This window comes from Myodes glareolus, chromosome 1 (assembly GCF_982192425.1).
Source record: "Myodes glareolus chromosome 1, mMyoGla1.1, whole genome shotgun sequence".
Classification (NCBI taxonomy): domain Eukaryota; kingdom Metazoa; phylum Chordata; class Mammalia; order Rodentia; family Cricetidae; genus Myodes; species Myodes glareolus.
In genome coordinates, this window is record NC_142026.1 from 86,798,371 (window position 1) to 86,811,913 (window position 13,543).

General features: G+C 46.2%; 1 protein-coding gene and 1 long non-coding RNA gene across 3 annotated transcripts; one reads left to right on the forward strand and one right to left on the reverse strand.

Moving 5' to 3' along the window:
• Positions 1–387: 387 nt before the first annotated feature.
• Positions 388–5,303, reverse strand: Cd24 (CD24 molecule). Its single transcript, XM_048425313.3, has 2 exons — positions 5,138–5,303; positions 388–2,035 (listed from the first exon to the last, which is right to left on the reverse strand). Exons 1-2 carry the CDS (start codon positions 5,204–5,206, stop codon positions 1,874–1,876), a joined length of 231 nt encoding a protein of 76 aa, XP_048281270.1. The 5' UTR covers positions 5,207–5,303; the 3' UTR covers positions 388–1,873.
• On the forward strand, positions 4,168–9,100 carry LOC146895895 (uncharacterized). 2 transcript variants are annotated; one of them, XR_015002368.2, is made up of 2 exons: positions 4,168–4,374; positions 7,281–9,100. It is a non-coding gene; the product is annotated as an uncharacterized LOC146895895 (long non-coding RNA). The 2 variants fall into 2 exon arrangements; XR_015002365.2 differs by lacking the exon at positions 4,168–4,374 and adding an exon at positions 5,356–5,504.
• The last annotated feature ends 4,443 nt before the right edge of the window (positions 9,101–13,543 follow it).

The following is a 13,543-nucleotide window of genomic DNA, read 5'->3' on the forward strand; positions in this document are numbered from 1 at the left end:
TGAAAGGCTTAAAGACGCCAACTTGGAACCCTGCACTCTGGAGACAAAGGCAGGTCGATGAAATCCTGTGGCCAAACCTGCTGCTAGCTGGCCTTTCAAACATGCAATATTTCAGTTAAGATGAAGCCTCAATGGCTTACTTAACAGCCATGATCACTTATGCTTATTGTACAAGAAACACTCAAAATTTCAACAGACACAGGCAGGCAGTGGTGGTGCACACCTTCAATCCCAGCACTTGGTAGGCAGAGAGGCAGGAGGATATCTGTGAGTTCAAGGCTAGCTTGGTTTACAAAGCAAGTTTCAGGACAGTCAGGGCTACACAGAAGAAACCCTGTCTCAAAAAACAAGAGAGAACAGAAAAAAAAAAAAACCAACAGTCTACCCTTTCAGCCATTTCTTTCCTTTATTTACAGTTTGTGTTCAATGCAAATCAATTCCATAACATGAGAAGTTACTATGAATCAAAGCATAAATACACAAACACAATATACAATCAAATAGATGTACAGCATTCAGGTACGAGATGAGAGGGAGTGTTCATTCACACACACAGTAGCTTTGGGTCTGGGAGATCTCCTTGCTCCCAGGCAAGTTTCTAAAGGTGGAGAAAATGACTGGTTCTCAAGACTACTGCGGCCATATTAGATCCCAGAATGTGTAAGCATCAGTGTGTGACCATGCGAACGAAAGATTTTTTTTTCAAGGAATGTCTATGTTTTAGAAGGGATGTGTGTATCAAGGCATTGGGAAAACTCACGGTAAAGCCAAGCTCCCTTCTAGGCACAGGACCAATGGCAAACTATCTAAAAATGTGAACTGATAACCAAAGTATTCCAAATGTGGCTATTCTGATCCATTGTTTTGTTTCTCTGCTTTAAAAAAAAAGTATTTACAGAAATTGTATAAAAGACTTTGTGAATTCAATGCAAGTTAGCTTCTAGGCTTCACATCTCAAATGTTAGGTTTATGGTTTTGGCTCCTTTGCATATTTGCCTTTAGAATTTCAAGATTCATAATTTTGCCTTCCTAACAGACCACACTTTGAGTTATGAAAACCCCTCAACATATGCAGAAATAAAAAACAGCATTTTGAAATTGGCTGAGGTCAACATAATTCTGCTCTCTGGAACCAGTTCACGAAAGGGACTCTGGCACATTTTGTGAAAAAAAGATGATGGAAAATGCCTACTATTTGACTTTTGAAATAAGATGCATTTAATGATGGCTGGATTTGGGGGTAGATTCCAATCCGTTGTTGCCTGGCACACGTCAATTACTAATAAAGGTCAAATATAAGGTCAAACCTAAAGTCACTCAAGTGGGAAAAATTGTTCAATTCCAAAGAGAACAGCTCAACAATGGAGAACTTTACCTAGAACTTAGCATATTAAATTAGTAGTAAGGAAACAATACAATGAGGATTTAAAGTAACACCTGGTAGTTCCTTCCAACATATACATAAATAGCATCAGAGAAGCTTCTTAAGGTCACCTAACCGTGTTATGGCCTTCTAGGTTGAATGAGCCAATGAGAACTGGATCTCCGTCCCACATCCCATCATTATCTCTACATAAAGCCTACATTGATTTCAAGTTAGAGTTATAAGTGTCCATGTTTCTTAAGCCACATCCAAGGAAATCATGTCCACTCTGGCTGTTATCTTCGCCATGATCATAAAACTCCAGCAGATTCAACACTGGCATTCACCAACTGTCAAACCCTTCACATGAATTCTCAGTGTTTTCTGTTGAGGTGTGGTGATAGCAACTTTGATGTGGACCTGTTTCTTCTGGGTCACACTGGACTTGTGGTTATCATCGGGGGTGGGTCTAGGAGATGGGGAAGTAGAGACGTTCCTTGGCCTGAGTCTCTAACAGTAAAGATGTAGAAGAGAAAGTGAGACAGCGAGGAGACCAGCTGTTGACTGCAGGGCACTGCCACCTCCTCTGGTGGTGGCATTAGTTGGGTTTGGGGCAGCAGAGATATTCTGGTTACTTGAAAACGGTTCAACAGATGTTTGGTTGCAATAAATCTAAAATAGATTTAAAAAAATCACAGATGAATTTTCAGAATCATTCATAGCTAGTTCCATTTACACTCAGTAATAACACTCAAGCAGATAATAGTCATTGTTGCTGCCGTGGAAGAAATCAAGTACAAGGTTTGGGGGGTAGCTCCACCCCTGATCTACACCTCCAGTCCCTGAGTCCCCTGAAGTTTGTTCTTCCCCGTTGTTCTCTTAGCCACAACTTTAAATTTCGAGTTCACTTGATCTTACCTATCCAGATTTTAAAACCACCTATATAGACACCTAGAGAATATAAATAAAAATAAAAGTTCTTCAAGCCAGGTGTGGTTGTGCACCATCTTAGCATTTGGGAGGCAGAGGCAGAAGATCAGGAGTTCAAGGCCAGCCTTGGCTACATGAGACCCTGTTTCAAAAAACAAAGAGATCTCCAGACTACATAAGTGCCAAGAGCAGGACTGCATAATGGAATAAAAGATCTGAGTAGTCTGGTTTCTGGTATTATATGGATTTGCTAGCATTGCATCAAGGTTTCCTGTTTCCCTAGACAAGGGGACATTTTTAAGTTGGGCCAGGTTGTGGCTTAAATCTGTAACCCTAGCACCAGAGAATTTGAAACAGAGAGATCTAGAACTTAAGACCAGCCTGGATTTTACAGCTAGCCTCTGTCAAAAAAAAAAAAAAAAACAAAAAAACAAAAACAAAGCTTGTGTGTGGCCAAGAGTTGTGGCCACACTTTGAATCCTGGCACTTAGAAGGAGGCAGAGGCAGGCAGGTCTCTCTAAGTTCAAGACCTGCCTGGGTCTAAAGATCAAATTCCAGGCCAGTTAGGGTTATTCAATAGGACTTATCTCAAAAACAAACAAAAAGCTTGTGTGTAGTGTGGGGGATCTGGGGGATGTGTGCTCACACTTGTGAGATGATTGAGGTCTGTGGTACTAGTCTGTTGGGTCATGGTCCATCCTGGTGTGTTGAGTCTAGTTTCACACAGCCTGGCAACAATTACCTCAAGGAAATACCTTAACGTTTAAAACTTAAAAAAAAAAAAAGCACATGGGGTATCCTATCTGCTCCTTTGAAATCTTGAAATTATAACCCTGCCCAAAACTGGCCACAATATTTATCTTAAATTGAAAAATGGGAGCTAACCACCTAGGGATGGATAACATTGGTAGACCACTTGCTGGCATCTGCAGGCCCTTGGATTTGATCACAAGCACCGGAGGTTAATAAAAACAGTGCTTACTCTCATCTAAATTTCGGAAATGCTGACGAGTCCTTGCTCTAAAGGCAGAAGGACTCAGTTAAAGCATCCTACCTTCACAAAAGGCAGGGTTTGAAGTTAAATCTCACTGTCTTGCCGCCTGGACACTAGCTCAGCGCTGTGGCCAGGAACCAAGGCTTCCCCTTGTGTTCCAGCATCCTAGTGACAGAGTCACCGCGGCTTTTGCGAGCCACGAAATGCACAGTCCAGCGAGGCACGTGATACTCTCCTTTGTCATGGAACAAAGGCTGATCCGAGTTTTCAGCCCTCACTGAAAGGGAGGGTTTGCCAGGGCTTGCAAGAGCTTCCGATTACAGGCAACAGGGTGGACGACGTGGCACCAAGTAACGAGTCTAGCCACCCGTACATTCGGCAGCCCCTTGATCCGAAGATAAACCCTCTCAGCGCCAGCTCCTTTTGTTCTACACACGTAAAGCCATTAAGCAAATATTGACTAAAGAAATGTACAAATTGTATCCAAAGTAGACTGCCCACAACAAAATCCTGGTCCGGTCAATTACACTTACTGGGCGCCTACTGTGTGTAAGACAGAGCCTGTCCTATCAGGAAGTGGCATTCCCACGAAAAGAACATTAATATGCTGAATTGTTTAAAACACGGAGCCTGTCTGGGGCACCCGAAAACAACTGTTCTTTCTTTATACGAAGAGCTTTTAGTACAGCAGGTGACAAAAAAAATTAAAGAAAAGAAAAAAAACTAGTGCACCAATCTGAAAGTCTAGGGGTCCTCTCCAACACTATTAACAATTTTTAAATCTTGATTATTAAATTGGCATTAAACAGTTTCCTCCATCAAGCTCCCTTGATTTGCTTAACCAAAACCTCCCTCTTAACATTTCGATGGGGGTGGGAGACTGAGGAGAAGGAAATCTGGGTGAGTGAAACCAGCGGGTTTCTTGAGGCCGAGCCCCTCCTCCATGGGTGGCGCGGTGGGGGACTGAGGAAGGCTCCCGGGCACAGCCAACCCACAAGAAGACAATGGGGTACAGTAACCCTGCCCACGGTGGAGAAGACGAAGCGCGCTCCAAGCTCTTGGGCTGCTCTCCCAGGTGATCTCCCAGGTGAGCCCGGAGCCTATTTGTCTAGAGACCAACGACTCGGAGCGCCCAACTTTTCAGGGGCGAAGCTCCAGAGACACTCCTGAGCGAATCGAAGGCAGTGGAAAGCCTGCCTCCGAGTCCCTCCCTGATTTCCCAGGCTCAGGTCTTATCCTGGGCGCGGCGCCTTCAGCCTCCCACCAACGCAACCAGAGCAGCGCCACCCTCGGTGTTGCGGGTGAGATCTGTACCCGGGACAGATCTAAAGAAAAAGCGGTGGTGGTTAGGACAAAGCCTGATGGAGACTCGGAACACTAAAGTCCTGCCGCTCCGCCTCCTTGGAGCTAGCGGATCAAGACGGAGTTGGAGCCCCTAAGGTGGTCAGGGATGGAGGTGTGAGGTCGCACCGTGGGAGTTTGTAGCATTAGGAGGCCCCTAGCTAAGCTTCAGGACAGAGGATTAAGGTGGGAGGTAGAACCTCAACCAGGGCTTCCTGGGCAATCCCCAAACCAGTTTGGACGATGGAGGATGGGCGTGTGCCACGCTCCCCGAGGGGGACCGTCCCCTCTCTCCTCTCTTTGTGTGTTTCGCTGGGAGCGCGAAGACCCTCAGTGGGAGGGGAGGGCGCGCTCTCTCGAGGGAGTCCACATCGTGGGTTCCTCAAGTCAGTCACACAAAATTCTCTCCCTACCCCAGTGCGTGGCCGGAGGTAGGGACTTCACCCTTCCTACACACGCACACACCCCCAGGGCGCGGTCCCAGTGCCACACCAAGCGCTGGGCCTCACCTGCGTGGGTAGGAGCAGTGCCAGAAGCAGCAACCCCAGTCCCAGTCTAGCCACCATCGCTCTGCCCATGTCCGCTCCGTCGGCGCGCGGCGCGACTCTGTGGATGCTCGCTGCGTGGAGATCTGCTGGGCTCGCGCGGGCTCAGGCAAGGTGGGGAGCGCGGCGGGCCGGCGAGACCTTATATACCGGGACAGCCACAATAGCAGTGACGTGCGGCGCCCGCCCACCCGAGCTCTCCTCCTCCCCGGCCGCCTCCCCGCCCCGCCACCACCACCCCCCACCAGCGCGCAGCTCTCGCGCCCCCTCCCCCGCCGCCTGCACTCAGTCCCGAGCCACTTGGGATGTCCCGGGGCGTCCAACGCGGCAGGTGGGCGGGCGCGGCGGGTTCTGGCTGGGCTAGGGTTCCCCGAGGCGGGCTGCGTGCACAGGCGCAGGCGACTCCCACATGGGACCCGGGGCGAGCACGCGAGCCACACACGCCGCCCGGCCCAAGTTTCCTTTGTTTCCCGGGCCCTGCCATCTTACCCCCCCAACACGAAAAGTCGGAGCCGCGGGCGCTGAGCGGGCTACGCGGAGCTCCGGGCTGGGTTTTCTCAAGGGTCGGTGGCAAAGGGGGAACTGAGCAGCATTAGCAGGACCCTGGGCCTTGGCACGCGGGGTTGGCAAGGAGACCCGGCGCCGTCTTGCGCTGGCCCTGGGCGGCTGCACGGCAGGGATCGCAGGGACCCCTAGCCCCAGCCGTGAGTATGCTCCGCTGGGTGGCTGCCCCTGCAACTGCTGGCTTTGTGTTTTGAGCTCCTCTAGTCCTGTATCCAGCAGAGTGCACCCCGGCTACCCCGGCGGCATCCACCCCGACCTGGGAGCAGCCAGCTGCTCACGGTCACGGGGCGTGACACCATGAGGGGCTGGGAGTCGGTCCCAGTGCTCTCCAGCCGGTCTGGGCTTAGGGACCAGGACTCAAGGAGATCTCCCACCCTGAGGACACCCCTCCCCCAACTGTCGCGGCCGCGGGTCCCACCAGAACTCGGGATTCCTGGGGACGCGCTTGTTGTGGCTCTGTGGGACAGCACTTGCTCATGATTCGTTTAAAGAGCGAACGCTTTCAGGATCAAGCCAGTTCTTTTCCATAGTTGCCGTTTAGTAATATGATAAGCCGGTGGGAAAAAATTTAGTCATCTGTCTGCACATTTTAATGGAATCTTTCAGCCCTTCTATTGTGAAAACTTTAAAGCAAATTTTAAAATAATTTAATGGTAGACTTTTTAATTTTTAATCACAGGACTTAGACCTTTCGATTTCAAGTTTAGCCCACGTGTTTTACAGACCGTAAAACAAAACAGACCAAACCTAGCAACGATGGAAATTTGTTTAAATTTCAATTTTTGCAGAACAGCCTCATAAAAACAAGGTTAGTTTTATGGGAGCAAACTAAACAATGGAATCCATAGTTGTTGGTTTGTGACTGCCTTAGCCTGAGCCTCACCGGCCAGCCACATCCTCTCAGTAACTTTCCACGTGTGGATGTGCTTGGGAACACAGGAATTTTTGTCTAGCTCCAGTGGACTTTCCTGTTTAACAGTTACCACACTGTAGAGAAATGCTGTTCTGTGCAGAGCCCCAACACTCCTCTTCCAGAACGACTGACTCAATAGCTCCTAATCCCAAGCGCCCTTTCTTCAGAGGTTCCCCAGGACAGGCCTGTGGAACTACTTACTACCGGCGCTACTCATCCTTTGGTTTTAACTTAAGGAAATGTGCTGGGGCCCTGCTTAACAATATGGCCTCTGGAGCCGGGCTGTCGGGGCTCAAATGCTGTGAGACATTGGTACTTGGGGCAGAAGGCAGCGTCTTCCTTCGTAAAATGTACTATAATTGATGGATTATTAAGCAATTATTGTGTATCAGGTGTTGAAGCGACTGCCTGGAATTGGAGTTCTCAGAAAGCACAGGCAGGAAGCACAAGGCACTGCGAGGCCAGCCTGGTCTACAAGTTCCAGGAGACCTGGGCTACATAGTAAGACCCCTGACTCATAAACAAAACAACAAAAGAGTGCTGTGTATGAGGTTGAGGGCTCGCTCTCTCTTGACGTTTGCTCCCTGCCTGGAGCTATCTGTAAACAAAAAGTGTTTATCTTCCTTCTAGCTCCGTGATTCAAAAGAACAAGGGACTAAGACAGTGCCCACAATCGGTGAGGTGTGCAGGACCTCCACCTGAACCCACCTCCTCCACAGCGGGAGACATGCAGAATTCCCAGCGGCCCCCTTTGCCCATCTCCCCAGAAGCTCTCGTGGAACTTCACTGGGCCCAGAAGCATAGCCCAGAAAGGAACAGGCTTCGTGCTGCTCCTGACCTACTGCTCTTAAAGCCAGAAGAAGAGTTCTGCTTTGAGCTTCTTGTTTGTGAGTCTGTTCTTCCTGCTTTTCCGGCTTGCCACAGTTGGTTTCTCTCTTAGCCACTGATAGCTCACACCACTGCCCATGTCCAATTTACATTTCATGGAGAAAATACTGCCTGGAGTGATTTTGAAACTTATTAGCGTATTAATACGTGTGTGGAAAAAGTCAGAACTAAGATCAGTTTTCCTGAAACTGTCTCTGACCCTCTTTCTTGTGGCTGTTTGACAGTCACCGTGTATCTCTGGCTGACCTCAAACTCTAAATCCTTCTGTCTCAGCCTCCGGAATGCCGGGGACTACAGCTCTGTAGCCTGACATTCTGGGTAAAATTGTACAGGTAAGACCTACACTTCCTGCAGGCACCGCCGAAAGGAATGCTGACCAACTAGACTGATTGCGGCGCTCAGGAGAGTCCAGCCCAGGTTTACATCCTGCTCCACCAGTTCCCAGGAGCCTGCCTGCCTTCCAGCACCTCTGCGGGCTGCACCTGTGACTGCACCTATGGACAGGGGACACAGCCCTAACTGGACGAATTCTGACATTTAGCAGGGTGCTTGCTTACACAAGAATGCACCAAGCTGCCTCTGCCGTTGCTGTGGGCATTATTCTGTGGCTTTTGAAATCCTTCGATCTCCTCACCACCACCCTCCAAGTATCTTTGTATGTGGTGTTTCTTTGTCTTTTTTCCTTCATGTTTAGTGTATTTTGTGTTGGGGGGGGCTATATGTGCCACAGCACACATGTGAAGGACAGAGGAGGACACGCAGAAGTCAGTTCTCTTTCTACCATGCAAGTTTTAGGATTCAAACTCGAGTTGTCGGGCTCCATAGAAAGCACCTTTTCCCACCGAGTCATCTGACCAGCCCTCGTGTGGCCTTTTATTTGTGTATCAGTGAGGTCAGCAGCACAAATGACATGGGTGTCATTTTTACTCTGAGGCACAGAGATGTTAAGAAACTTGGCCACAGTCACCGAGTCAGTTATGATGCCACCGCCAAAGTTACGAAGTTCCAAATTACTTCTGCTTTGCTGCAAAGAACAGGGACCTGGGCAGATGGTGTAGCTGAGTGGTAGAACTCACCCAGAATGTACAAGGCCCCCGGTTCAGTCCCTGCTCTTGCCAACTAAGAGAGAGAGAGAGAGAGAGAGAGAGAGAGAGAGAGAGAGAGAGAGAGAGACACGGGGCTACGACAGGAGGATTGTGAGCCCAATGCTAGCCTGGAAACTTAACAAGACCCTGTCTCAAAGTAGAAATAAAAGGACTAGGGATAGAGCTTAGTGTTGACCATTAGCTGAGCATGCAGCAAGGCCCTAGATTCAATTCCAGGACCTGGGAGTGGGGCCAAGGGTGCAGCTTCTACACCGAGCACTCAATATTGGATAAATGGGCGAATATTAAGAAAGGTTCGTTTGCATTTTGATTTAAAACAGTAAGTCTTATCTCTAGAGAAAACCAAGATTAAATACAGAGCTAAATTACTTGATGTGTTTGTCAGTTTTTAGCAAAATGGATGTGAAATAAGGTGTTAATGCAATAAAGTATGCTTTCTGTACTTTACCATACAAACAGTGCCCGGTATTTAATTAAAATTCCCTTCTACTCAAGGGTGTTTGTGCTCACGATACTCTTTCTTAATTCTATGCTGCCCTGCACTTAGCTGGCATTCGATTCTTCAGTTTATCTTGGTCCTTTAGGCAAGCTTTGTCCCTCACTCTCGCCAGTTCTAAGCTCAGGCAGGGGAAGTGACAGAGTGGCTGGCGTGGCCTGAAGTCCCTGCTGAAGCGGTAGAATCAGCCGGTGGCTTCTCTCAGACACTCTGTGGGGGTGTGCTGCCCTCTGCTGGCCACAGGGATTATCAGCGCTCACTGTCAACAAACAAAGAAATGAAAAATCTTTTGTGCTAATAAAAAAGCCTGAATTTTTGATACTCAGGAAGCTAATAACCACTGCGAGTTTCTTTTGCAGTTAGGTCATTTTTTTTTCCCTCTAGACTGTTTCAAATTCTTCCACATCTTCAGCTTCACCCAACAAGAAAACAACTGTAAAAAAGAAACAGTCCGGGCTACTTTTACATGCAAATGAACTACTTTTACATGGAAATGAAGTAAAGTGACCCAGGCCGAAAGCCCCTAGTGTATTGCTATTGCTTTTGTTTAAGGGAATTAAAAGTAAAGAAGAAGCTCTTAATGTCTTTAGCCAAAATTTAAGTTCATAATTTTACGAATTATTGTATTAGCAAGGATGTGAGAAAAGTGCTTAGGTCCCGTAGGAAAGTATACATTTGTTAGTGTTAATATTGCATGTCCGCCTCTGGCAACTGAGTCTTCAATGTTAATAATGTTGATAATAATGTGAAATTTAGTCCAAAGATAAACTTGTACAGCTGGGTGGTGGTGGCACACACCTTTAATCCCAGCACTCAGGAGTAAGAGGAAGGCAGATCTCAGGGAGTTTAAGGCCAGCCTGGTCTACAAAGTGAGTTCCAAGACATCCATAGCTACACAGAGAAACTCTCTCTGGAGGAGGGGGAGAACCAACTTGTAGGATGAAGGATTAATGTGCAATAATTAGTTGCCACGTGGTAACAGACTGAAAAAAATCACTTAATTTTCCAGAAATTGAGGCCTGGCTAAAGAAATCATAATTTATTTATACTATAAAATATTACAGTCATTTAAGGCTGCAAAAGAACAATAAATTCTTTTATATAGTGTATGTATTAATGTGTGTACATACATATGCAACATGTATATATGTTATGTGTCTGTATATGTATTATATGAAGAAATCTCTATGATAAATTCTTTTTTGGGCAGGGTTTCTCTGTGAAACGATCCAATACATTGAGTATACTATGGTTTGTTGTTTTGTTTTGTTCTAAAGTCAAAGAAAAACTCTTTCCAAAGGGACGTACATGACACTGGTAATCTTTGCCACTGAGGAGAGTTTGAGGCCAGGGCGCAGCAATGACATTTCCTTGTAAACCAGCTGGACTATTACATATTCACACAACACAAAATAATTCGGATAAATTAGCAAGCAGAGTATTCTGCGGCCTTGACCTTCCCAACACACACAAAGTATGTTTACAGGGAGCTGACTTTCCGTGCCCCATGGCCTCAGAATTGCTTTCGCGGCCTGCCTTGGGAGTTCTTGGTTCATCACTCATGGGTTCTTGGTCAGAAATTCTAGATTTTCCTCACTTCGTCCTCCTGTGACAACTGTAAGACTACATTTGTTCAAGTCCAGGTGGTACATACATGTGCGTCACGGACACACACACACACACACACACACACATACACACACACACACACACCACGGTTTATAGCAAAAATGAAGAAAAAATAGTGTGCTACAGAAAAAGAGCTCACTCAGAAAACGTCAGTTGCCGCACGCTACTCTCCCCAGTTCCTGGAATTATGGGGCCTGTGGAGGGAGAAAAGCTTCAGGGGACAGGCTTAGTCTCCTGGGGAGGCCTGAGCTGGGTGGCCTCTTTCTGGTAAAAAGGCTCCTGCCCACCCGGGGACAGGAGGCAGAGCCCGGAACTAATGGGGATAATTAAGTTCTAGAAGAAACGAAATCCCACTTTCCCCTCACAAAAGAAGTCTGGACCGCTGGAGTGTGCACCATGTGCCACTGGCAGGCTGAGTCCCATGATCCTCTGCTCCGGAGCAGTGAAATTGGAAGAGTGCAAGATTCTATGCATATTAACACTTGCATGACTTAGTCCCACTTCTGTGTCCTTCTGGTTTGGTGAGGTTGGAGGCTCTTGTTTCGGGGTTGGTGCTGGGTGCATTTAACATATGTGACTTGCCACTGAGCTATACCCCAAGCTCGTTCTCAGATTTTACATTTTGTTAGGGCTAAAGCTACAGGGACTCTTATGTTGTGAGAGATTAGTGAGGTTTTAAGTAGACTGGAAAGTTGGATAAAATATTTTTACAACTCAAAAGAACAATGGAATATCAAAGGAAATGCTACCTGAAACAGGACATTTCCCATCTTGGTAAAATCTGTTCTAAATCTGTTAACAGGGCTCTTCCAGGTTCACACCCAGCATATGGAAAGCAGATGTGGACTTACATCTTGTTCAATACAGTGTTAGGATGTCACTCTAAGGAAAAAGCATTTGTTCTTCTCGTCCATTCAAAGAGGGCCAGAGGGACTTAACTGTCTCTGTTGAAGAAGGGTGCCTGGGTTAAAATCAATAGAACTCTGGTTTAAAAATGAAGATTCTTCTCAATACTCATTTAAACATTTCTTTGCAGGTAAAAGTGATGCGGGGGCTTGAGAGATGGCTCAGCAGTTAGGTTCACTTGGAGAGGGCCTGGATTAATGTCCCAGCACCCACTTGAAACTCTCAACTGTCTGTAATTCTAGTCCCAGGGGATTCAAAACCTTTTTCTGACATCCTTGGGTACTAGACACACAAGGGATTATAAGCATTTATGCAGACAAACCAGTCATACACATAAAATAAAATGCCAGACATAGTAGTGCACACCTTTAATCTCAGCACTTGGGCGGCAGAGGCTGTTGGATCTCTACAAGTTCAAGGACAGCCAGATCCTACATAAAAGGTTCCAGGTCATCCAGGGCTATAGAAAGAGCTTGTCTCAGAATAAATAAGTAATAGTTAGATAAATTACTATGACAAGACCCAGAGTTCAATCCCTAACTGCCAGGTCTAGCCTTGGCTCAGGTTCAGGTCCTGAGGCAGGAAAGAGGTGTCAGCACAAGGAAGACTTTAACCACCAAGTGGATTGCACTCAAGTGGCACGGAATAGCTCAGGCCATTTTTTATTTATGCTTAAACAATTTTTTTTCTTACCAGAGTTATATGAACAGCTTTATTACTTATTGCCAGAGGTTTTTCTGTCCTACCCTGTCCCACAGCCATTCAGTCCCAAAGAAACACACAGTCCCAAAGAAATACACAGAGGTTTACATTAATTATAAGCTGGTTGGCCTATTAGCTCAGGCTTCTTATTAATTAATTCTTACAATTTAACCCATAATTCTTGTCTGTGTTAGCCACGTGGCTTGGTATCTTTTATCAGTAAGGCGTTCTCATCTTGATTCCTCTGTGTCTGGGTGATGACTGCAGTCTGAGACTTTCCTCTTCCCAGAATTCTCCTATTCCCATTGCCCTGCCTATACTTCCTGCCTGGTCACCCCACCTATACTTCCTGCCTAGCTACTGGCCAATCAGCATTTTATTAAAACAATACAAGTAACAAATATTTGCAAAGTACAAGATCATTGTCCCACAGCAATTACTGGCTTCTATTTTTGACTTTAAGAAATACATTATAATTTAAGGAATATACTGTGATCATTATGAAAGCCCCCATTGTTCCCTTTATGCTTCCCCAATACACCTTCCTACCTGCTGCATAACCTTATTCTAGACAAAGAGTTTAGCATTGTTGCAGGCTTAGCTAAATATTGAGCCAGACACACCCTGCTCCTGTAATACTGGTAACTACTTGCAGTTACAAAGTTAAAAGTAGTAGATATGGGCACAATGCTTTAAGGCCAGCAATATTCAAACCCAGACAATTATTTTATGTCTGTAAGACATATTTTTATAAATTCCCTTTTCTATAAGAGGATCTCATGTCTCCATCTCTTTGTAAAAGGCAGACCTTGACAAAACACTCTTTTCCCATCTCACGATACCATGCTTCTTCCACCAATATAAGCTCCTGTGTGTGGTAAATATGGATCTGTCCATGCCATATTTTACACAGCATTATTCCCATCAGAATATACTAGATCTTATCATTGATTCTATATGATTGGTGCCCAGGGAACTTACTCTCAACAGTTGGCACTGTGTGTATTCCTGAGGTATTTTTTCTATTCTGTGTGTGCATGCCCTACTGTCCTCTTCAGAACTGTGAGACATTGATGTGGGATTCCCCTCTGTATGCTGTAAATATTGCCATTGGTTTATAAAGAAGCTGCTTTCAGCCAATGGCTTAATAGAGTAAAGCCAGGCAG

What these genes read in the sequence shown, in the direction of transcription:
- Cd24 (XM_048425313.3), bottom strand. Translation starts at nt 5,206, where the DNA reads ATGGGCAGAGCGATGGTGGCTAGACTGGGACTGGGGTTGCTGCTTCTG. An exon ending in CACTGCTCCTACCCACGCAG is followed by an intron (nt 2,036 to 5,137) that starts GTGAGGCCCAGC and finishes AATCTATTTTAG; the next exon opens with ATTTATTGCAACCAAACATC.